A 24598-nucleotide genomic window follows, 5' to 3' on the forward strand; every position below is an offset into this window, starting at 1 on the left:
TTATCATATTAATTAATCATTTATGACATTAGGAAACTATCTTAGCAACCGTGTGCTTGTAAACAAATGGCATTATCGAATATCAACAATTGCGGATTATTATGGAAATATTGCATAAGTTTAAACAAAATGGCTATTTCACATCCGATTTGTACCATTTACTGGCCAAGAAGAAGCTGGTGGACCCGTCACAAGAGGTTTGTTTATAAGAATCATACACAACATATTGAGAGAAGTAAGTACAAATACCTGTCTTTGTACATAAATTAATTCTTCCTTACAGATCATTCCATCGCAATATGCAAAAGAAATGAGAATGAATACGGCGGAAAGGATTCAAAACTTGAATAATATTCAAGTAGATAATATCGTCAGTAGCGGAAAGAAACATGACAAAATTGTATTGGCCTTTTCACCAAGAATATTAGTCTTTCAAAACTTTAAACCTAACGATAAAGTGGTTGCAAAGTTTTCTGTAAAAAATATTAGTAATGTAAGTAAAGGTTTCCCTGTATAAAAATAAATACCAACCTATGTTCTTTTGTGAGTGAGTTAAATTAATATCCTTCTCCAACCAGGCTCCTACGTGTCTTAACATGGTGTATAAGGAGTCATCATATTTCTCTATTAAGCCGTGCGGTGGTACACTTTTGTGGCGGCTAGCTCCGGGAATCAGTGTTATGTTCGCCGTTACCTTTACCCCCGTCCAGTACGAGGACTACACGCATAGAGTCACTTTCTACACTGATATAGATCAGTATGTTATGCCTTTAATAGGTTTGTAAAGCATTAAAGTCTTGAAAATTAAAAAAATATTTTTTGAAGATGGAAAAGCCTTTAACCGTTTATTTGTTGTTACAGCAATGGGCCCAAGACCCGTGTTCGATTTTCCAGATTTGGTAGAGATACCAAAAACACCTCTCAAAGTAGAGAATCAAGTTTTAATGACTGTGCATAATATTGGTATGGTCTCCGCAGGTTTTACGCTATCAACGAAATGGTAATTTTGTTTCCATTCCAACCCTCATGGTATTTTTGCAATTTTTAATTCATGTGAAACTTTCACTTACAGTCCATATGCTGTTCAGCCTAAATCTGCTTACTTAAATCCAAATGAGAAAATAGACATTAAAATTACTTTTAAAACAATGAATCTTGGAGAAACCCAAGGATCATTGATGGCAACCTTTGAAACCGGTAATGAATACGCGAATGCTTAGCTCATTATCTCTAGTACCTTAAACCATGTAAATTTAATCTTGTATCTTGCTTCAAACAGGTGAAAATTTCAAGATTCAATTGACTGGAACGACACATACAGTTAGCGTAGATTTGGAAAAGGAAGTAGTTCGTTTTCAGGATACCTACAACACCATGATTCGACAGCAAACGTTCAAGATTATAAACAAATCCAATCACCTGCTTACGTATATGTGCATGAAAAATGACTGCGTGTATTATGGTATGAATGAATCACAACGATTGTACAAAAGCGTAGGAATCGTATCTAAACCATCTCCGCTGTAAAAAAGCGTATCTTTTACACTCACATTCACACTTTACTAATGTAAACTTACGCGGAAATAAATCTATCCACGTTACTATTAATGGTCTTGCTATCGGCAGATTTCGAAGATAAAGTGAAATTGGCCACGATTTTTTATAACCTCAAGGATAGTGAATCATCCAAATACATGAAACTGGTGCAATATGATGTTCTGAGCAGCGAAGAGCACGAAAGAGTGTATACGAGGATTTTCTTTGATGAAATTCAGGCTCTGGTTGCAGATGAAACCTTGACCTTTCAAAATACGCATTTTTCTATAACGCCTATTGTTAGTAAAATAATTATTATTTGATGATGATTTCTTGTCAAGTAAAACATGCTACTAAAGTTTTTTTTACAGAAAGGAAAGTTATGGCCTAACAAAACAACGGAACTAACCATAACCTTTTTCCCGAAAGAAGTAGGAGAATTTCAAGCGATAGCTTATTTGGACATCGACGGTGTTAGTAACCGAGTGCCACTGAAAATGGTTGGCATCTCTTTGCCTCCCTCCATCCACCTGAACTTGGAAACTCTGGACATGGATTGCGTTTATATCAACAAAACTTATAACTATGAAGTAGTTGCTATTAATAAAGGTACGTACCTATACAGGGTGGAAACGTTAAGTGATCTCACGCGATTATTTCTAAACTATACAAGTTATCGAAAAACTGATTACTGATTCTGAAAGTGCTTCACAAGCTCTTTAAAACGGTACCAATAATAGGTAACAGAATTAACTGGATCTATCCGAAAATTAAATGTTTACAGCCTCCATACTAAATGTATGCCAACCAAACAATATTAGAAGTGTTAAGTTTTTTTTATTAAATAATAAACACTTAAAATGAAGTCGTAAATTGCATTGTTATTTAAAATGATTCTTGGAAAGCATTGGTTTTAGGCTTTACTTGCTATAATATTATGAAAACATGAGTGCCATGACTGTGGCTGTACTAAATGTATGGAAGCTGGAAACATTGAATTTTCTGATGGATCCAGTTTATTTTGTAACCTATTATTGGTACCGTCGGATAGAGATCGTGAAGCACTTTCAGGACCAGTAACTAGTTTTTGAATGTCTTGTATAGTTTTTAATATTATGTGGTTTTACTAAATGTATGGAAGCTGAAAACATTTAATTTTCGGATAGATCCAGTTAATTTTGTAACCTATTATTGGTACCGTTGGATAGAGCTCGTGAAGCACTTTCAGAATCATCAATAATTAGTTTTTGGATAACTTGTATAGTTTAGAAATAATCGCGTGAGATCACTTAACGTTTCCACCCTGTATGTATTCTTTGATATCTTTTAAATTGTCTACACGAAATAAGTCTTCTACTCTCAATTTCAGGGCATATTAATGGAGTGATAGTGTACAAGGAAGTCCCAACTTTATTCGGTAGTCGAATTACGTGTTCGCCTGAGTTGCACTGCTTACGCCCAGGCGACAAGGAGGTTTTTGTCATATCTTTTTGCAACTCCAATCAGGGTCCTTACTTTGAGGAAATAAACTTCATAATTCGTGATACTAAAGTGGTGCTGAAATTATATTTAAAGTAAGTCGAATTACTGTTTGTGATTTAAAATATTGTTTAGCAGGTTGATACTAATAAGGAGGCTCTATTTATTTCAGGGGCGAAGTTATCTATCCATCCCTGATGTTCAGTGTACCATGTTTAGATTTTGGCATGGTTAGCCTGGGTAAGGCACTTGAATAATTTTCTATTCATATTTTCGAAGCACACATGAAACACATAATGTACCTAACCATTCTTAACAATATTTACTGTAATAGGGGTACCAAAAACTTTGGAGTTAGATGTCATCAACGAGTCAGTGGTTCACGTGCGTGGCTCTGTGAAGATTTCATCCGATGGTCCTGAAATAAGTAGCATTACTTTAGTAGACTATGCTGTCACTGACAAACCAAAGCCTGAAGTTCCTCAGTGGCCAAGGGAATTTAATATTGAACCTTGCAAGATTGATATGGAAGCAGAATCTAGAGTTTCTTTAAAGGTATGATAAGATTTTTCTATAGATCAGGTGGCTCAGGTGCTTTTATGTAATTTCATAATGGATATTTCATAAAATTAACCCATTACAGGTTACGCTGACAGCGAATCTTATAAGAGCCAACCAGACGTCGCTAGAACTGGAACTAGAAAAATCTGATAGCCCGCCTATTGTTCTACCAGTAACTTTTAATGCGATGGTTCCTGAAATTTCACTTGCGCCTGAAATCAAGCTGCGTGCGTGTTTTTTGGATTATGCATATAAAAGTGAAATATGTGTCACTTCAAATGAATTTTGGGGGTATTTCACGCTGGTAGAGCCGGATGTAAGTATTTCAAAATGCCATTTACACTTAAAATATTAGGTACATTTTGATTTTGGCATGTTATTTTACTTCGACGATTTCAGGAAGAATCAACATTAGAGGTGGATGTCAGTGTAAAGGAAGGCTTAATCGAACCAAATAGTACAATATGTTTGCCCGTCACAATAAAAACGAGTATCCTTGGTGTCCAAGAATATGGAATCAAGTAAATGACACGTTCCAAAATGTTACATATAAATTATTTAGAATTTAGAGTAAAGTAGTAACTTTAAATGCTTTTTGGAACAGATTACACCTATTTGGACAATCAAAACCTATAGAAGTCTGTCACATAACTGGGTGTGGAGTGCGACCAATAGTGACATGTACACCGATAGCTCTACATTGGGGTCAAGTTAAGCTGTTGACCAAATCGCAGAAAATACTGACACTCTGCAATGACTCTCCCGTTCAAGTTAATTTTAAAGCTTCTCTGGTAAGAAATGGTTCAATATTTTTATTAAGTTACTTAATGTGTGTTGGTTATTTGAAGTTGATAACGACGTCGTTTACTTCACATAGTTGAATAAAGACGGTAGATGGCATATTCATCCAACTGACGGTCATATTGACCCTGAATCTGAGACCGATCTACTTTTGACTCTATACTTGCTTGATGCTGATACTTATACAAACAAAGCAGTACTGCAGTTAGAAAAAGTAAAAGATATTGTAAGTGTATTTTGGTTATCGTTAATTTATTTTTAAAATGTACAAATATTAATTGTTTTGTTTTTATATTTAGCTAGTCCCTTTATCGGCCACTGGAGTTGGAACTAGTATATTAGTTGGAGAACTGAGAGACAGAATATTCTTGGGCCGACATTTCACAAAAATCCCTTTAAATTGCAAAGTGACAATGGAAAATTGTGGAACGCGTATGCACGCACTTGAATGGAGCGAACATTATAAGGCTCCTAAAACGAAGACCCACACTGTGTAAGGCTTTGACTTTATCTAGGTTACATTCCTATTGTTAGTATGAGGATCAGCCTTAATATTATTTTTGTTATTTCTAGAGGATTTTTCAATCTGGATCCTAAAGTGTTTAAAATGGCTGCCGGTGAAAAATTAGAATTGGCAATCACAGGATTATCTTATAAAGTGACCACTATCAAGGAAATGTGGTATCTAGTCGGTAGCGTCGAAGGGATTAATAAAAAAGAATTGTTGTTAGAATGTCAAATAGCTGCTGAATTTGTGGATCCTAAGATAGAGGTATCATCGTCGGTGATTGATTTTCAGTACGATTATGGGCCCTACAGTGAATTTTACAAATTAACAGGTATTGTAATCTACAGGGTGTTAGGTAAATGTGTATATGAGCCGACACTAGCCCATGTTAACATGGGCATATAAATGGTATGGAGAAAATTGATATCTTCATTTTAATTATTTTAATTTTCATAGAAATCGGATTTTATAAAATTTATTTTGTATGTATAAATAATATAAATTAAAATAATTAAAATGAAGATATCAATTTTCTGACTTCACCATACCATTTATATGCCCATGTTAACATGGGCTAGTGTCGGCTCATATACCCATTTACCAAACATCCTGTATCGTTTCCGTGAAAAATTTACGACTTGGGTCTGATGTGTCTTTTTATTATGTAAACATAATTTTATTGCAGATATTGTTACAATCAAAAATGTTTCTAAGTTACCATTGGACATGGATATAAGTGTGAAGCCACCGTTTGCCATAATACAGAAACAAGAAACGTATAAAATACTGCCTGAAGAAGAAAATTTATGTTGCTGCATATGCTACAAAGAATCTGATTTGAATGTACCAAATCTTATAAGTGAAGTTGGTCCCTGCCAATCGCGGATATTCATTGATTACTTGACACTAAAGCCAGTTGAACCTCTAAGAAAAGAACCCTTGCACTTCTTTCAAGACATTAATAAAATTAAAATGGCATTTAACTTGACACATGCTGTAGAGGAAACATTAGAAGATCAGGAAGTTATGAAAATCCAAATCTTATTTGATACCACGAAACATTTATCTCTTAAATCCAAAGTGTACTGTGACCTAATGAGAGTTAAATTCAAAGGTCATAAAAATAAGGCGAGTAACTCACAATACAATACCTAGCTTTAACTGTGAACATTCGGTTCATTAAATTCATATGATACATTACAGGATGCAATCAAACTGATAGGGAAGATAAATTTTCCAAATATCTTTGTGTTGTCGCCAAGAGTGGATTTCCAATGCATTTTAAATGGAAGTTTAGAGAGCAAAACAATCAAGATACAAAACATAACGCCACTTTTAGTTTGTTATAGGTTTCAGTGGAAAAAATGTATCATTAGCACGTTGTCGTTGGTAAGTTTAACAACATTCGTTGGTAAGTTTAACAACATTCGTTGGTTCTTTTTTGTAGACACGGTAAATAAGTTAATAATTTTAATTAATTTTGATCAGCCACAATTTGAAGTACCGAAAAATGAGTACGGAAGTAACATAACAGAACCCAAATCGTTAACCGACGCGACTGAACCTAGTGGTAAGAATATAACACGGAATTTATTTATAAACGTTTAAATATATCTACTGATACTATAAATATAAAATTTTATTTTATTTTGACTGTGCTTATAGTCGGTGACTTGCACGAAATTATGGCTTGTCATACACCAGACGAAGGTTTAGATAAAGCTGCAGAATTAGAAGGGATTCCAAAGGAAATTATATCAACTGTACATGATATAACAGCTGTAGAGTCAAGTTTGGATGACTCTGAAGAAGAATTCGAGTTTAAAAAAACTAGAATCATGAAGAAAGTGGCACCCATGATAGACTCACAAATTGAGTCAGAATTTCCGTGGATTTATAAGTTTGCAAAGATAAGCAAACCCACAAAAATAAACTTGAATGAGGTTCTACAATTGATACCACATCGAGGATTACTCAAACCGAATGAGGTTCAATTCGTTCATGTGATATTCAGGCCAAGAGCTAATATCAATGTACGGGCAATACTAGAATGTGAGGTGTTGGGAGGGCCACCTGAAACTGTTATTGTTACAGGACAGAGTTCAGACTTAATGTATAAACTAAATACACAGAAGTTAAATTTCAAAATAAGATCTTTTCATGAGCACGCCTCCGAAGAATTGTTTTTACTTAACGTCGCTCAATTGCCTTTTGAGTATAAAACGTATTTGAATGAGCCTAAATTTGAAAATGAACTTGAAGGCACTATTCTCGATATCGTGCCTCCTGAAAAAATATTGGACCCCGAAGAAGAGGCTGAAATAAAAATTGTAGTGCGACCTGGCGTGGTCGGTTACTTTAATAGGGTGTTTTTATTGGAAATCGGCCATTTACCGCATATCCCTATAGAAATATTTGGTTGGGGTGTAATTCCTCAAGTTTACTTGTCTCTACAAAGACCCAGCATGATTATGGTAAGTTAATAACAGGTTTCATAATAAGTACCTACCTATTTCACCTTTCTTATGAAAATCTATTTCATAACTTTTTTAGCTGAACCCAGAATATGGATATCAAGCAATTCCTACATTAACAATGGAATATTTGGAAGCAGTAAGCGAGTTTTTCATGAAAGGTACTTCAGAACATTTAAATTCGCCGCTGACTGAAAAATGTTTTGAAGATCCTGATTTTCAGCAAGATTGGCATATCTGTTCTGCTTGGGTATGTAAGAATCAGTCTATGGTATTTCAAAGGACACATAATAACAATATACACCTACTTATCTTACCTACTTATGCATCGATGTTTAATATTATATCTACAGGATGGATATCCATCTATCATGGACATTGAGTTAGCAATAGAGAGAATGCTAGTAATTAACCACATAAAACTTAAACCAGAGTTATTAACTGCATATTCAACTTCATCAAAAATGGGACCAATTCCTGGATTTCAAACCACTCCTTATGTGATCGACTATGGTGTGGTAATTACCGGTAGCACAGTAAGTAGCCAATTCTATAAATACTATGTTTACACCTTGTGTGATAATTACACATTACCTTTCGGAAATGATGAATAATTGTTGTAAAGTATTAAATATAACACATTTTATAGGTGCAATGTACAGCTGAAATAATAAACTACGGACCAATTCCCACCAAATTACATTTCGCAAAAGGAACCCAAGTTCCCACTTGGCTGGGTCTGAAACTTTGCGGGAAATTAGTTCCTGGCGAAACAGGAAAGCTGGAAGTGACGTTTGCTCCTACTTCAAATGATTTTACGGAGTTGGAACAGAATGTCGAAACTTTTTTCAATTTAGAAGTAAATACAATCATACATTTATTTTTTACATTATAATTGGTATTTTGACCAGAAACTTAACTGTACTATTTTCGTCAGGTCCCGTATGGAGTTACTATCCCAATTTACATCAAGGCTTTATGTGCAGTTCCATATTTAATATCCAATGTTTCAACAATTAATTTTGGTTCTGTGAGGTGTGGGGACAAGATCATTTCATCTATACCCCTTAAAAATGTGTAAGATTTACAACATGTTTATAGTATTACATTTAAAGCGGTGTTAGGAAAATTATAACTTCTAGAGATTACCTACTGCTTTTTTACAGAGGCAAACCAACTTGTATATGGTATGTCACATTGCGTTTGAAAGCTCCTGGTCATAATCCTATGATGGTTTTGGACAGTTCTGGAAAATATGAACCAGGCGAAGGTGGATGGCTAAGTGTTGCTTTCAAACCTAATATGGAGGTAACTTATAAGCTTCCAAAGCTTTTAACTAATAAGATGAATTCAATCAAAATAAATAAACATACTTTTTTGTACAATAGATGACGTACGAAGGTCTACTAATATTCAGATTCCACATGAATCCAAACAGAATGACCATACCAGTAACAGGACAAGGCATTTTGCCACATGTGCACATAATAGGACCTAACGTTAACTTCCCACCCACTCTCCCGTGGGCAGAGACCACTGATATTTACTTCGGACTCACGAATCCTTGCCCGTTCCCAATTGAACTGATAATAGCCCACAGTGACATGTAAGTTGATTAATTAGATCTTAAATTGATTTTGTTGTGATTGCGAAGGTTTTTTTCGACGACGAAACTCTAAACACGTTTTTCAGCAAATGGAAAGAAGAGGAAGAAATGTATCAGTTACTTTATAAGTATTACAATAAGCCTGAAGAAATGTTAGTACCTGCAATAAGGCCAGGTGCTGGAATGCCTAGTGAAATTGTTCATTTTTATAAGAAATTCAACGAAAATGTTAAAAAGTAAGAGCAAACTAATACACTAACATGCATTATGTAAAAAAAATATCAACTTAATTATTTTATTAATTTAATGTTTCAGGAGCATTGACGAGGAAGCTGCTGCTATGAAAGCAGCCAGTGCTAAAATGTCACCAGCAGCTGCAAAGTATCTGTTTTCTATAACTTTAATTTGCTTAATTGAGTCAATTATATTTGTATGTGAATAATATAATTTGTATTGTAGAAAAGCGAAAAGTCCAAAAACAGCTCCAAAATCTGCAACGACTAAAGAGGTCCAACCAAGGAAGTTCCGAACTGAAGCTGAGATTATAGCAGGTAATAAACTCAAACTTAAAACACTATTTATTTACATTTATATTAAGAGTAACAAAATAATACAATGAAGATTATTTTCAGATGAAATAAGATCGATGAAGGAAAATAGAGTAGATCCTCTGAAAGAATGCTTGCACGTATTTGATCACATATCTACTGATTCTGGAACTGATAGGCGTTCCAAAGGAATCATAATATTTGTGCATGGCTCTCCTTGTGAAGGTATATGCCCTAATCGTTAATCGTGCAATCTTAGAGCCGACTTAAAGCATCGGCCGATTACGAAAGCTTTAGTTAAATTATTTTATTAACCCATAATTTCCTACAGAAATTCACTGTCAAGAAATAGCTTATTCATTGGGGAAGAGCCTAGGCATACCAACTGTTAACATTGACTTCTGTATCGTGCAAGCACTATGTGAGAGTAATTGCGCAGCCAAAATTATTTTAGTGAGCGCAATCAATGAAATGTATCAAATGTCACGTAAAACTGGCATGAGAGGTGACTCTGATACGAACGAGGAAGATTCTGAAGGTATTTTATATCTTAAAATATTAGTTATCTCTACGTTTGGAAAACTATTGCTTTTTTAAAACATATAAACATTTCTTTTTCCACTGACCAACTTTGATATGTTTAATTCATATTTATAAATAATTATTAAGAAGTGCATTTTATTTTGTGTGGGTGAAGTATTTATATTATTTAATCTGTTGTTATATGTATTATTTACTTTACTTGTTCATTAGTATCTACAATCGTTCCTTAAATTAACAAAGCATTTTTAGAGGTGTTTGGAGATACAGAAGATGAGTTTGAAATTATTTGGAAGAAAATCGAGTTCATGGCCAACAATAAGAACGTTGGGACACCTAGATCAAAAGCGAGCGATAAAAAGAAGAAAAAGTCGCCCACATCTTCGATTGCTTCTCATACAGCTCTGGGAGCGTTAGGGTCTACAACAATGTTTCACATGGTTATACTTTATTATCATTTAGTTTAGTAAACGAAAGTGATATTGTATTTTAAAACCATTGTATCATTTCAGGATTTGGTTACGGAACTCCTAACTGATTTCTTTAATCAACCAAAATTCAATCGTGGATTTGTGGTCGATTCTCTAACAAGCATTATGTTGAAAAGTCCCCCTGTTGTGCTATCTTCAGTTCTGAAGTGCAAAACTAGCATATGGAACATACATCTTGTTTTGTGTCATTCTGATTTTTACAAATGGGCTCAAGCTTACGAGGAGGCGCAGCGGGAAAATGATCTGATTGATGAGTAAGTTACAATAACATGTTTTTAGGTAAAATAATATTTGAAGTAAGTATTTTGCGGACTTTTGCGTCATGTTACAGGAATGTTTCAAAAGTATATGATGAAACGGAAATTGAAGAAATTATAAAATCTTTTGAAGAAATGGACGAAGAAGAGTACAGCACATCTCCTCCTGAATTAAAATCAATATACGTATCCTATGGCTTAGAAATGAGGCGCAGGAAACTATTTGAAAAGAGAGGGTAACTGCTCACTAAGTTGTTTTTTAACTTTTGACAAAAAGATTTCTTTGTTAATCGGCTTATTTTTCTAGATATCCCAGTGAAGTATTAAAAAAAGATAAAGGTGGCAGAGGTAAGCCAGGAATTTACTTATTACTCGTAACGTATGTCAAGGGGATGTCGTGGATTCATTCATAAAGTTATCATTTTTTGGCAGATCGAAGCAAATCTTTATTGGTCATTGACGGCTCTGAATCGAAAAAGAAAATTAAAAAGGATGATGCTAAAGGTATAATATTTTTATACAAATATAGAAAGTTAGTTTAATAAACCAACAATGAGTGGACCATTTTTTCAGCTAAACCGACTAACGAGTATGTACTTATGAACACTAAGTACAACGAATATATGAAAAATACATATGAAACCCTCATCAATATGGCCAATAATTGGGTTATAGAAGAATGTGATATAGGGAGTCCACTTTATGGTTTTAATGGCCAGGTCGTAGGTGCCGCTCAAAAAAAAGCAAAAAAGAAGTCAGAGGTTCAGTTACAGGTATTTATTTATTTCTACTAATTATAGCCACATACTAACCTAAAGAATAAGCTAACGCAAAATAATTTTAACATTTCAGATATCGGATGTCAGCTTTTCTGAAAGGGGGTTCCCTCTAACGTTAATAATGTGTCCATGTCTTCGCTATAAAAAAGCGCTAATCAGAATGTTTGAAAGTTCACCACTGGTTCAAGAAGCGTTGAGGGAAGAAGAAGAATATGATATTCTAAAATGTCCCGTGAACAGAAAAGAATTTACCGTGTTACTGCCAAAAAGCTTTCCACACATACATCATGAAGATCCTTTGAAGTGGCGATACTTGGATGAACTTCCGGTTTCGTATTTCATGAGTCGTATTTAACTTAGTATTTTTTTCGATTATACACAGAATTTATTTTAAAAATTCTATTATTTCAGATTAAGAAATGTGAATGTAATCAACTCACTGACCTTAATTTATTGGATGATACCACGCAAGATAATGTTTTAAATATTCTTTCTAAATGGCATTGCACGTGTGGCAAAAAGGTACCTATCAATTTTCTTTAAGATACATGATGTTCTTATAATTAACGAAATAAAATGAACACAAATCTACTGATTCTAAGGTTACTTCGTCGCAAACATCTACAAGTGAGATACCATCTACATCTATCGAAAAGTTAGTGGAAGAAGACAGCGAGGAGGAAATCTTTCAGCCTTTACCTTTGCGTAGCGTTAAGTCGACATCAGGTAATAATTTTCTTCAACAACCTTCGAATAACTGTCACAAGTTAAAGTGTAACAAGTTAAAGTGACATCTGTGACAAAATATTTTTTTTTAGCACACTCTGACCGTTTAGTTCTTCACCCTGGCGACCTAGTCCGCTGTAAATATTCGTTCAGCCCACAGCTAGAAGGCAATTTCAGTGTGAAACGATTCGTTGAAGTTAGCGGGTGGCCAGAATCAAGAGTAGATATTAATGTCAATGGAATATGTGATTTACCAAGGTAATGTACGTTTTAAGTACTTGGACTAAGACCAAAGTGCGTATACGAGTACCTACCTAACTGAAATAAATGTTACAGATTGGATAGTAGACCTAAGAAAATGTTCGAAAATTTTGTTAGAAGAACTCTCGAAGACAATGTATACAAAATAACTTACTTGGATGACCTGAAATTATTTGAATTTGGCCCTATTTTTGTGGGAGCTAACAGGTAATAAGCAGGCAACAAGATAATGAACATTTTTCATTAACCGTCAAGAACGGTCTGTCACAAAATAAATATGTTTAACATAAAATAAATGTTGATTGTAGGATCTATGAGGAGGAATATGTCATCGATTTGAAAAATTCCTCATTGATAACAGCTGACATTGAAATAGAGTTTTTGGAAGAAACAACGATCTTCCAAATAGATAAAACATTTATTCGTTTAGAGGTTAGTCTCTTTTGAAATAAATCGTTGAGTTACAAATGAAATATCCATTGAAGATAACATAATTTACTATTTCCTTTACAGCCTGGATGCAGAGGAAAGTTAATGATATCTGCTGCCCCCGCAGAAGTGGGAGTGCATCAAGTTGTCTTGTTGTTCTGCGTCAAAGACAATCCTGAGATAGTAACTGTCAACATTGCATGTAGCGGAGTATTGCCAGTAGTGGAAATCTTACCACTCACTAAAATGATTGGTAAAATTAACACAATTGATAAATAATTTTAATCGTGACACTTGGGTCGGTTATGTTATGTAGTCTATTATTTCAGAGTATGGTAAACTATTACTATACCGAAGAGAGGACGATAGGTTTATTGTCAAAAACGACTCTATATTGCCTGTTATGTGGAAGATTCGAAATGCTTCAGATTTTATTGAAGACTTCATAATCGCTCAAACTTCAGGGATTGTTCCCAGGCATGACAATCAAGTCGTTCCTGTAACCTACATTGCGTGTAGAGTCGGAGTCATTGGACATAAACCTCTTATAATTGACGTAAGTAAATGGATACATGATAATATAAGAACTCGGAAGTCACTATCTCTACATAGCATAAAATAATTCCGTCTATCTGTACGCTTAAATCTTTTAAACTACGTAATGGATTTTGATGCGGTTTTCATTTATAGATAGGAGTGATTCAAGAGGTTTAGAAGTGTAATTGCTAGTTATAACTGTATTACATGTATATTTTAGATCTACGATGCTGAGGGACGAGGTGATCCTATGGTCATCGACACACTCTTTTTATCTGCAGAATGTTACGATGTCATGGTCGAATGTGCCTATGAAAACCCTAATGAGACTTTACTTAATTATGGCAATGTTAAGGTCAACTCAACTGTTATCCGAGAAATGTATTTGTTGAATAGAGGCAAATATAACATCTATTTCAAGTAAGGATATTAATCACAACCATTGATTTGTTTTTCCAGAAATTGTAGAGTATGTTTTCCAGTCAATATAAAACATAATTCTACTTAACTGAACATTGTCTTTAGGCTAAAAAAAGTCAAGAACTTCCCAGAGCCGTCGCTTCTACGATCTTTTGAGGCAACACCTGAATGTGGTCTCATACCATCTACTCTGAAATTGATCACTATTGAGTTTGAATGTACTCCGACCTCATCTATGAACTTGGTGAACGTCCCGGCTTACATTTGCTCCTTGTTGGACGGCAGCAAGGATCAAGTTGTGGTGGCTAAGTTTCCTGTTTACGTCACAATAGCATCATTCTACAACACGTACGTATTTAAGACATCATAAAGTGACATCGCTTTTTAACAGACTTATTCGTACTTATTTATATTTATGTTTAGGTTCACTCTTTTCCCATTGGGTGAGTTGAATTTCCACATCATACCGGTTGGAAGTGGAGTTATGAGAGAAGTTATTCTGAATAACACAAGTAAATGTCCCGTAACATACGAAATTGTTCTACCAAAGCAATATCAACCAGATCCAGATAATCCTGTTCAGGCGAAAGTTAAGGATAACAAGTAAGTTTAATACAAACGTGAATAATGGTCATAAGGGTTTGAAAATTATTTCGTTATCTCTCTGGTTTACAGAATAAAAAATCCTCCACTGAAATGTGGGAATTTCCTAATAATGAATGACGACAATCTCCTTGCTCCTGGAACAAGTAGAACAATAAGTATGCAGTTCTTGGCAACGGCTGCAAGGAAATTTGAGGAGACTATTAAGTTCATTATAAGTGACACGTGTCCTGCTGAAGCGCAGGGCGTACCGCTGAAACTGGTGGGCACGGGAGCAATGCCTACTCTAGACTTTTGGAATTTGGAAACCACATTTAGAGAGCACTTGATAGTCAAAAACTTATCGGAATACAAAGTTCCTGAGGTGAATGATCAGATTAAAGTGACCAACATTATTTTGTCATATTCTTACCATATCCGATAATATCTAACATACATTTTCAGTCGTCACCGCATTGTGTGTTCGTGGAAGATTCTGTTACACTACATTTCTTTTGCGTCACTGTGAATACGAATTTAATGGGAGCTATAGATCTATACAATAATGGATTGGTGGCCTGCGCATTGAAGATGAAGCTGCACTATCAGTCCAACTCAAATCAAGACATATTTTCGTTGGATAAATATGAGACTCATATAGAACCACTGTTGCATAAGTCTCTGGGGATCATATTTAGTCCCAAATCTCTTCAGGTAAATAAGACATAACTTACATTACATCCGTTTTAAATAACCTACTTCAATTTAGTATTATTCAGTAAATATTATGTTTATATTTTAGGAGTATCGAGCAGTTCTAGAAATCAAGTTAAAGCTACTTGATAACCAAGAGCAATCATTCAAAATATGCTTGATAGGCGAGGGAGTGATACCTAGAATACGATTGGTATCCCCGCAAATAAGGCATCACAGGATTTCTTTACTTCAGTTCCCAGTAACATGTCTTGGTTCAATAAGCAATAAGCCTATTCGATTTAAAAATATAAGCTCTGTGAAAAGCATGGTCATAGCGACTGTCAGTCAGCCATCCTATGATGAAAGACCTGTTTTTTGGTTGACTGCTGCCACAGACAATGAACACATAATCGTAGTTGGAAACAACGGTAGGTAATCTTTAATCATTGGTTAAATATATTGACCTAAATTGAATAGACATAACTTTTGAAATTACAATTTGCAGATAAAGAGAATATATCAATGAAAGTTATCATAAAGCCATCGGAAATCGCTACACTAATGGTTCATTATAACCCATTCAGGAAAGGCAGGATTGGTTGCGATGTGAAATTAACGATTGTCGATAATCCTTTCGAGTACTTCACGGTAAGAAGATTAGGTAGAGTTATTAATTTATTCATGTACTAAGTATATTTTAATGTTTATTTATTTTTTAATTTAAATCCTTGTTTTAAGATTTTATGTGAAGGCGAAGCTTTTATGGAAGATGTCATATTGTTAGGCCTTGAGATGCTCTCAATGGATATGGATTTAGAAGCATACAGGACTTCTATAGACGGGTAAGATAAGATAATGAAATAATGTAAGAACGAACATACATACAATGCTATTAATTTATACTGGTTTACGTTACTCCAGGACAATGTCGACGGTTTCCACGGTTGACAGTCGAAAGAAAAGTAAAAGTGCGACACTTGATAAAGGTGAAAGGAAAAAGTCTAGAGCAATAGAACCAAAGAAAAGCAAAAGAACGTCGGTGGGGTCTATGAAGCAGAGTGAATCGGGAAGTTTGGATCCGTCTGTGTTAAAATATGTACTAGATTTTGGTATGTTTCAAGTACTAATCGCGTTTGTTTTCAACGCTTTTGTCTTTACAATGCATTACTGAATACAAAATTTTAATTTTTATCACAGGCGGATGTGAGATATGTTCAGTACAAAAACGATCAGTTGTAATGGTAAACAATTCTGAAAAAGTATACAAGTTTGAATGGATAAATGTGGAGAATATTTGCATAAAACCGTCCATGGGCTACATTTCACCTGGCGAGGAAAAAGACTTAGAAATAATGTTCTTTTCAGCACAGCCTGTAGTACTGAAAAAGGTGTTTACTTATAATACGAGTGTTTTACTTTTTACGATTATGTAATAGAGCTTTTTATTTATGAATAGAGATACAAATGAAAACTTTCCCCTGTATTGTTTTTTTCAGGAATTACTAAACTGTACATTAACAGCAATAAATGACGACACATTAACAATGGATTTGAAAGGGACTACTTGGGATAATCGACAAATAATTACACTCTTTGGTCAAAATAGGTAATTAATAATTATCACGTTTTTATAAAATTACAGAAGTTTTTAGATTGAAATAAAAACTTTTTCTCTAATATTTGCAGAGAAGCGAGACTGAATGAACGCTGTGAAACCATAATTGATGAACAACCTATGCCAACATCAGAAGATTGTTTTGGTGTTATTCACATGATTATAGTATATTCAGCAACGACTGAATACACGAAGTATTCTTGTACATTGAAAGAAGAAAAGATATTGAAAGACACTTTTATCTATCAAGTAAATATAACCAATTTAATCAAACGAAGTAGTTAAGAAGTTAGTAAAGATAATGCATTATACGAACAAAATTTAATTTAACAGACTAGGAGATTCGAATTCAAAGTGCAAAACATTGGGAACGTACCATTGAAAATTGCATGGAACTTTGTCATTGACGACGAATACCCTGCAAGGATTGACAAGTATATTACAAAAGACAAGGTAAAGTGCCACTTTTCAGTTTTTCTAAATACGGGAAATAAATAATTATAGAGATAGTTAACGAACGTAGTTTTATAGATAGCTGAAAAGCCTCCTGAATCTACGATCGCAGTTGAAACTGGGGCTGAAAAGGGAGGAAACACTTCAACAGAACCACAGGCGACCGAAAAGAAAGAAGAAAAAGGTATAAAAGATCCAGATACATTAAGAATTATATTAAATTGAATGACTTATAAGATATTTCCTCCTCAGCTCCCAGCAAGGTTACATTATTCAGTGGAAGTGCAGACAGGGAAAGTGTAGATACTTGGTTTGAGATAGATCTTCCATTCGAGATACAACCTGCAAAAGAATGTCTCAAGCCTCGAGAGAGTCGTACTTTCAAAGTTACGTTCGCTCCATTAGAGGCATTTGATTTTAAAGTTAAACTAAAGAGTACCATAGGTAAGTAAGTTAACGAATTTCCAATAAATATATTTGATTGAAGACATTTCACCATAACGATCAATATCAACTTAAATTTTTCACAGAGAATTTAGATCCGTATGATCAAAACGCGACCTGTAAAATAACTGCCAAATCCTTGATCCCGTATTGCCACCTGGATATCGAGGAAAGCGATTATCTCACTTCGGGGCGTAGAAAGGTGACAGGAGTGGCGCTGCCTCCACACATGACAGTCTTGGAATTCAATGTACTTGGTTCAGGATGTTATAAAAAGTACGCACAAATATCTTTTGACTGAACCTCTTATTCTATCATCAGAGACTTGTCATCTGGCTGGAGTTAAATACAACAACAGATTCATAAAATATCCCCAATGAAGCCTTACTACAGCCGCTGAAACAAGACTCGTCTAATATTGTCTGTTCTTTTTTTCTTTATAGGACTTTCAGCGTTATCAACCCTACCAGTGAAGCATACGAGTTCATATTTGAGATGGTGATGTCTGACAAGCCTGAACTGATCCCTGTGCATTGCAATATGTTGAAGGGTTATGTAGAGGGTGGGACTTCCAGTGATGTTACATTTACATTTTCTCCCACAGCTCCTGGGGTTTGTCGAATACTTGTTTTCTTTATTTATTTTAATTAGGATCAGTCAATTAATTGGTTAGAGATTTTTCAGGTTTACGAATCCCAATGGAAGTTTGTTATACCAGTGTACAATTTAGTTATGAATTTGCTAGTCGTGGGACTAGTCAGGGAACCAGAAGTAGTGTTTGTACCAACTATCCTCATCATAAGGAACTCGCTAGTCAGTTTCACTACGACCCATATTGTGAAACTGAAGAACAATGAAAATGAAGGTTTGAGATTTGAATTCAAAGGAAACTCGTTATGTAATGAATCTGGTAAAACACCGGTTATAGTAGACCCGGATCATGGGATTTTGAAGCCACGTTCTGAAACACCTATCAAGTAAGCAAGCAAGACTCATCATCATATTAATTTCCCAAGGAAAATTATACTACAATCTGTTAACATATTTTAGAATTATTTATACGCCAATAGACGACGGGCCGCTATCATTCAAAATATTCTGTAGCATCACCTACATGACGAAGTTTTTAACATTATGTGTCAATGCTCTAAGTTACTTAATTAAACCAAAAGTCACGTACTATTTAATTGGGAATGAGCATGTGCTTAATAGTGACGCAATCACGAACATTCACTTAGACCAGGTAACGAATCAGATAATAAGCTCGATATAATCCATATAATCCTAACTAAATATAGATTTCAGAGTAAAAGCATTATTTCTTGTACAGACTGCTTCAACATACGAGAGGACGATCCCCTTCACTATTAAAAATGACGGTTCAGCTACCTTCTTTTTCGACTGGCACTACAACAGTAGTCCTGTAAAGAAATATCTGCAAATCAGCGTGGAACCTAAGAGTGGTCACGTTACACCAGCGAACGAAGTCGAATGCACACTCTACTTCACACTGAAACAAGTGCCTGTACAAGCTTTTCCAGTTACCCTAAATGTGAGTAAATTACGCGGGTCTTTATAGGTGTAACGTTAATTACTAGAATAACTAATATAAAAAACTATGACGTGAAAAATATGTATTAGGCAAGACATGCAATATTTTCTTTGACAGTATTTTAGAAGGATTTTTGCGTAGTTACAAAAATTGACTGAAAGATGAGGAAACATAAAAGCGCAAATTAGATTTCAGATGGTCCAGAATACAGCATATATCTTCACGCAGAAATAGAGAAGCCGCCTTATCACTTTTCGTGTATGGAATATGATTTCGGGAAGTGCATCGTCAATGCTCCAGACCCTACTTACAAGAAAAACATAGCTTTCATCAATGAGGACAAAGTGCCATTGATGTATGAATTTTAGCCATCTTTAGCATAGTAAAGTACGGCCAACTAGCAGCGATACAAAAGGTCGATTCGACTGTTGAACTGACAATCTATTCTGTCTCTTCCCATCTTGTGTATTTGTCTTAATGTCTCGTTCTCCCACCAAAATATGTCAAAGTCAAACCCCTGCTATTCCAAATGACCATGACATTGGTTTTGTTTACATTTGGTATCGCTTCTCGTTGGCCGTACTTTACATAGCTAATCAAATCACGCAATGATGTAAACTTATTTACAGTCTGGACTTGAACTTCTCCAACGTTGCCGAGTTGTTTGTCGACTACGGAGAAATGGCCCATATCGAACCAGGCAAACGATTAAAAATTCCAATTTTCTTCCGGCCAAAACAAGTCAAGGAATACGAGTTCAAATTGCAGTTTTGGGTCAATTCATTATGCGAAGAAATTGTCACGATTAAAGGAGAAGGTGATTTTACAATTGATAAACATATTTTTATGAGCTCACTCATAATCTTGGGAACTTCATTCGACTGGTTTTCTATTCCAGGTGTGCCTCTATTGTTTGATTTGTACGAAGGTTGCCAAAAGAGTTTTGATCTCGGGGCTGTGAAAGTGGGAGAAAAAATAATTCGGCAAATAGAAGTGATGAATCACAGCAAAGTGCCGATTGAAGCCACGTTTATATTCCGGGATATGTACCCAGTGGTAGAGGACACTACCAATTCTGAAGCGACTAGCGTGTGCCTTAGCCCAAGCGCAGCCAATACTCTACAAGGAGCAGACACGGGTCCTTCCAGGTATTTTTACTTTATAAAACTTGCGAATTTATATTTGAGTTAAAAACATTCACACACAGCAGACAAGCTAGTTTAGCGTCAGCGATCGTAATGGCATTGTATGTTAAAATGACGCGTTTACCGACTGCAGCTTTGATGCATTTTGATGCGTTTTGGCAACCTTTTCAGTCGTTAATGGTTTCGCCATTACATAGAAATTCTTTCGATTGACAAGCTTTTTTATGTGTGCGGTCAGTGTTAGGATATTTTAGTCTGAGGCACCTAAAAGGTTTCGAAAGCCGGCTGTATAACCGATAATACGTTATAATAATTTATTAATAATTTGGGTTTTAAAAATCTTCTCAGAGTCAAAATGCTACAAACATACAAAGACGACAAGATTCGGGAGCAAATTGCGATGGACATACAGAATGCTTTGTCTTCACTAAAGGTGGTGCCCAATAAATGCATAATAAAACCATACAGAAAAGTACCGCTGAAGATACAATTCAAGCCTGTTGGGATGATAAGCACGCTCAATGTTCAGGTTGGACATGCGAAGTTCCATTATCACGTGTATTTAATGAGTTTTCGACGCAGTTTCTGCTAAAAAGTGAACATTATCTTTCAGTTGAATATGAAAGTGTTCGATTTCGAAAGGCCTCTGGTGCGCTTGAGTGGAAGCGCGACGGGAATGAGCCTCTGCTTCAGCCAGAACTCCCTGCAATTTGGACGCGTGCGCAAACGAGGATGCAAGATATTGAAAGTCATGTTACAGAATAAGGGCGACTTTGGAGCTAGGTATATTTTTTTAATAATGTTCCTGCTATTTAATATTTCAAAATATTTAAGTAATTGTGTAATCAATCACACTAACCATATAAATAAATTAACAAAAATACTCGGTAGAGTAAAAGACATCAACGAGTTAGAATACAACTTTCGTAAAGGCTCTATACTGAGTTGTGTACTGAATCTGTCTAAGGATAACGTCAAAAATGATTATATTAATCTTATTGAAACATTATTCATTTCCCAGATTCTGGTGGCAACCTTTAATATCGAACGAGTTTACTATATCTCCGGTGCAAGGAAATATAGCAGCGCACACAAATGTTACTTTCACAATAACTTTCAGACCTATAAATCATAATCCGTTCATAAAAGTATGGGTGAGTGCTTTTTTGTAAATAGGCCAACAGGTTTATGGCTCAATAATAGGTCGAATGATGAGCATATTATTATGATCATTGAATGTGCGGCACTGTATGTACTTTGTATTTCACAATTTTAACTCCACAGGCCAGTTGCAATATCGAAAATTATATGCCGCTTGAGATAGCCATGTATGCTACCTGTGTGGACATGGGAAATGTTCAGAATAAGACGATGTATTTAGAGTGCCCTGTACGAGAGGTTCAAACTGATTATGTAGTTGTTACGAATCCGTAAGTTGTACTGTGAACAGCTGAAAATGCTTTAAAAACATTCTGGAAATAATAACTATGTATTAGTCTTAGTTAGATATTTATAGAAAATAACTTTGAAAAAATTACAGGTCTGATGACATGTGGCTCGTTCTGAGTGAGGTATCAGGTGGACCCTTTGAAACCCTCAAAGAATTTAACATCGAGCCGAATTCGACCTTCGATATCCCAGTACATTTCAAGCCGAAAACTATCGGGAAACATGAGGTATGTATGACATTGCTCCACAGAAAGGAAGGTACTAAAATGTTGCCTCTGTTCTGATTACAACCTAACTATTTATGAGAGTTGTAGAAAGGCGATCCTTTCTTAAATGTTGTATAGCAGTTTGAGTCTCTTACGCATCTCTGTAAATGCGATGGACTTTTTATCTTCAAGCGATTTGAACTATTTTATCATTTTCAGGCTCAAGTGTTATTCTCTCCTCTCGGCGAGAGTGCCCTGTTCGTATCATTGATAGGCGCCGCTCTGCACCCGAACCCCAATGGAAACATCACTATTTCCGTGCCTGCCAAAGAGTTCCACGTGGAAGAACTGCTTGTTTATAACATCACTGAGGTTAGGCAACTAAATGAAACCCTTACTTTTCAGATATTTACAATTGCTAAAAAAAATATACCAATGTAATACTTTTCCACCAGTTCCCAGAATCTTACGTGGTATCAACAGAAGTTGCAAAAGTAATCCCAGACAAGTTTGAAGGATACTTCGAAATCAAACATCCAGAAACAATAAAAGTATGGGGAGAGGCTGCGGCCACATGCCGATTGACCTATGTCTGTTACGAAGAATGTGAAATGCATCTCAAAGTATTGTATAGTTATATGATTTTTACACTAAAAGTATACTCTCATTAATTCTAGTGAGTCGTAGGACATTAGACAATCTTTAGGGTACTAGAGACTAGCTAGAAGCTAACCTTCGCTAGGTTTTACTGTAGAGCTGCTACGTACCTACATAATATTTATTCAAGAGTGATACTAGTATACCTATTCAAAATCAACGTGATTAATGTTTCAGGTAATGTTCATCAATGAACTGACCCGAGAATACCAATTCTACAACATAATAGTGACGGTGACGACTAGTCCGATCGTAGACACGTTGACATTCGTTTCACGTGCGCGGGAGTCGGTGCAGAAAGACCTCGTGGTGACCAACCCACTGGCCGAAGAGGCCAACTTCTTCATTCGATGCGAGAAGCTCCAATGTCCTGAAGTGCTCAAAATTAACAGGAATTCCGAGGTACCTCAGACATCTAAATATTGGATACGTCAAAAATGACGAGCTTTTCTCCCCAAGTCTTTGATCAATGATAATGTACTAGACTACATAAAGAACACATATTTTTTCAGGCAATATTAGTGCTGCTATACTCTCCCTTGGTAGTCGGAGAAGTTGAGGACTACTTGGAGGTATCGAACCAGCTCGTTGGCACCTATGTGTACAAAGTTGTGCTCAAATGTTTGCCAGCGAAAGTCAAGAACCTGGAATATACAACGTCTCTAGGCACATGCATGCCATTGCGGCTCAGGGTCCACAACAAAACTGACGTCAAAACGGACTTTACTACATCGGTAAGGTTTTGCACTTACAGGAGCAATTTAAATTGGTCAAATCAGAAAAAGTTTGACAATAAATTAAATTAAACATAAATTATTGTTATTTTTACAGATTTCTCACCCAAGCATTCAGGCTGATAGAGACTATACCTTGGGCCCATTCGAAAAAGGCAAGCTGCTGGTTTGGTTCGAGCCAACTGAACTAGGTGTTCAAGAATGTAAACTTTCGTTCAATTCTCCAGTAGCGGGAGAATTCGTGTAAGTACTTAAATTCTGTTAATCCTTTATTTTAATTAATTTAAAACTAACTGCCTTAGATAGCTTGTAACTTACAAGCAATTAAAACGTTTCCAGCTTCAATATAAAAGGAAAAGCAACTGCCCCTAAACCGCAAGGACCCTACGAAATAAAGGCTGGCAGCTATACAACTATCACTTTCAAAAACGTATTTGACGACATCCGAATGTTCAAAACATCGATAGATCGTGAAGAGTTCTATGTTAAAACAAATTATGAACCAGTCAGACCTAAAAAGGTATACCTTTATGAATACATAAGTATAACCACACTAACTACATTTTTCTAAACTAATTGTAATTACACTAAAGGAGATACCCAGAGCACGTGTTCGCCTCAACTTACGCTGCGCGACCTATATTTTTTTTAAATCATACTTTGTTTTCATTGAGTAATGAGCATCTCCCTTTCTACATTTCTAGGATCTGAAAGTGATTGTGTACCTGAGCGAGAAGCCCCCGCAAGGCTGGGACGAGCCGCCGACCGGCTGCCTCACGATCGAGAGCTACGAGCCGTCCGAGCCCAAGGTGCATTGGACCTTCTTCCTGCAAGGCATTCCCTAGGATTTACATTTGATTGCATTTATTATCACATTTCGATCAATATGTAGTTTATATTCAATATACAATAATTGGTAACAGTTTGTTTCATTGAACAAAATAGACTAAAAGGAGATGCAGTGAATACGAGAGATGTAATGAGATACTGCACACACGCGTTACTGTATTGTACTGGCTTGCAGCCATCTTGTCTCCCCACAGTCTTGCGCAACTTCTTCTCTTCACCCATTTCGTTTCCTCTTTTATGGATGCTAGGTAAAGTTAAAAATA

General features: G+C 35.6%; 1 protein-coding gene across 1 annotated transcript; it reads left to right on the forward strand.

The window, feature by feature from the left end:
• Positions 1-49: 49 nt before the first annotated feature.
• On the forward strand, positions 50-24382 carry LOC135088152 (hydrocephalus-inducing protein homolog). Its single transcript, XM_063983038.1, has 79 exons — positions 50-197; positions 284-493; positions 579-777; positions 862-1000; positions 1073-1197; positions 1280-1462; positions 1627-1835; positions 1908-2145; positions 2906-3110; positions 3188-3255; positions 3350-3570; positions 3659-3892; positions 3976-4097; positions 4181-4367; positions 4454-4603; positions 4677-4870; positions 4951-5216; positions 5571-6013; positions 6089-6274; positions 6374-6455; positions 6551-7359; positions 7439-7609; positions 7713-7895; positions 8009-8218; positions 8297-8436; positions 8526-8667; positions 8748-8965; positions 9425-9516; positions 9598-9738; positions 9845-10051; positions 10297-10493; positions 10566-10798; positions 10876-11037; positions 11109-11149; positions 11234-11305; positions 11375-11574; positions 11654-11908; positions 11992-12102; positions 12183-12306; positions 12399-12564; positions 12643-12774; positions 12876-12999; positions 13081-13249; positions 13326-13552; positions 13754-13953; positions 14059-14301; positions 14377-14556; positions 14629-14920; positions 15001-15249; positions 15338-15659; positions 15737-15879; positions 15970-16073; positions 16153-16340; positions 16429-16619; positions 16728-16837; positions 16918-17095; positions 17180-17299; positions 17378-17483; positions 17552-17743; positions 17830-18019; positions 18187-18355; positions 18428-18720; positions 18794-18986; positions 19074-19295; positions 19484-19650; positions 19925-20112; positions 20194-20443; positions 20789-20969; positions 21054-21223; positions 21462-21594; positions 21725-21870; positions 21981-22116; positions 22315-22467; positions 22551-22718; positions 22930-23154; positions 23265-23486; positions 23584-23729; positions 23826-24006; positions 24191-24382. Exons 1-79 carry the CDS (start codon positions 102-104, stop codon positions 24329-24331), a joined length of 14775 nt encoding a protein of 4924 aa, XP_063839108.1. The 5' UTR covers positions 50-101; the 3' UTR covers positions 24332-24382.
• Positions 24383-24598: the final 216 nt, after the last annotated feature.

The sequence above is a fragment of the Ostrinia nubilalis genome, chromosome 3, assembly GCF_963855985.1.
Source record: "Ostrinia nubilalis chromosome 3, ilOstNubi1.1, whole genome shotgun sequence".
NCBI lineage: Eukaryota > Metazoa > Arthropoda > Insecta > Lepidoptera > Crambidae > Ostrinia > Ostrinia nubilalis.

What these genes read in the sequence shown, in the direction of transcription:
- LOC135088152 (XM_063983038.1), top strand. Translation starts at nt 102, where the DNA reads ATGGAAATATTGCATAAGTTTAAACAAAATGGCTATTTCACATCCGAT. An exon ending in TAAAAAGGATGATGCTAAAG is followed by an intron (nt 11,306 to 11,374) that starts GTATAATATTTT and finishes CCATTTTTTCAG; the next exon opens with CTAAACCGACTAACGAGTAT. An exon ending in AGTCAGAGGTTCAGTTACAG is followed by an intron (nt 11,575 to 11,653) that starts GTATTTATTTAT and finishes TTAACATTTCAG; the next exon opens with ATATCGGATGTCAGCTTTTC.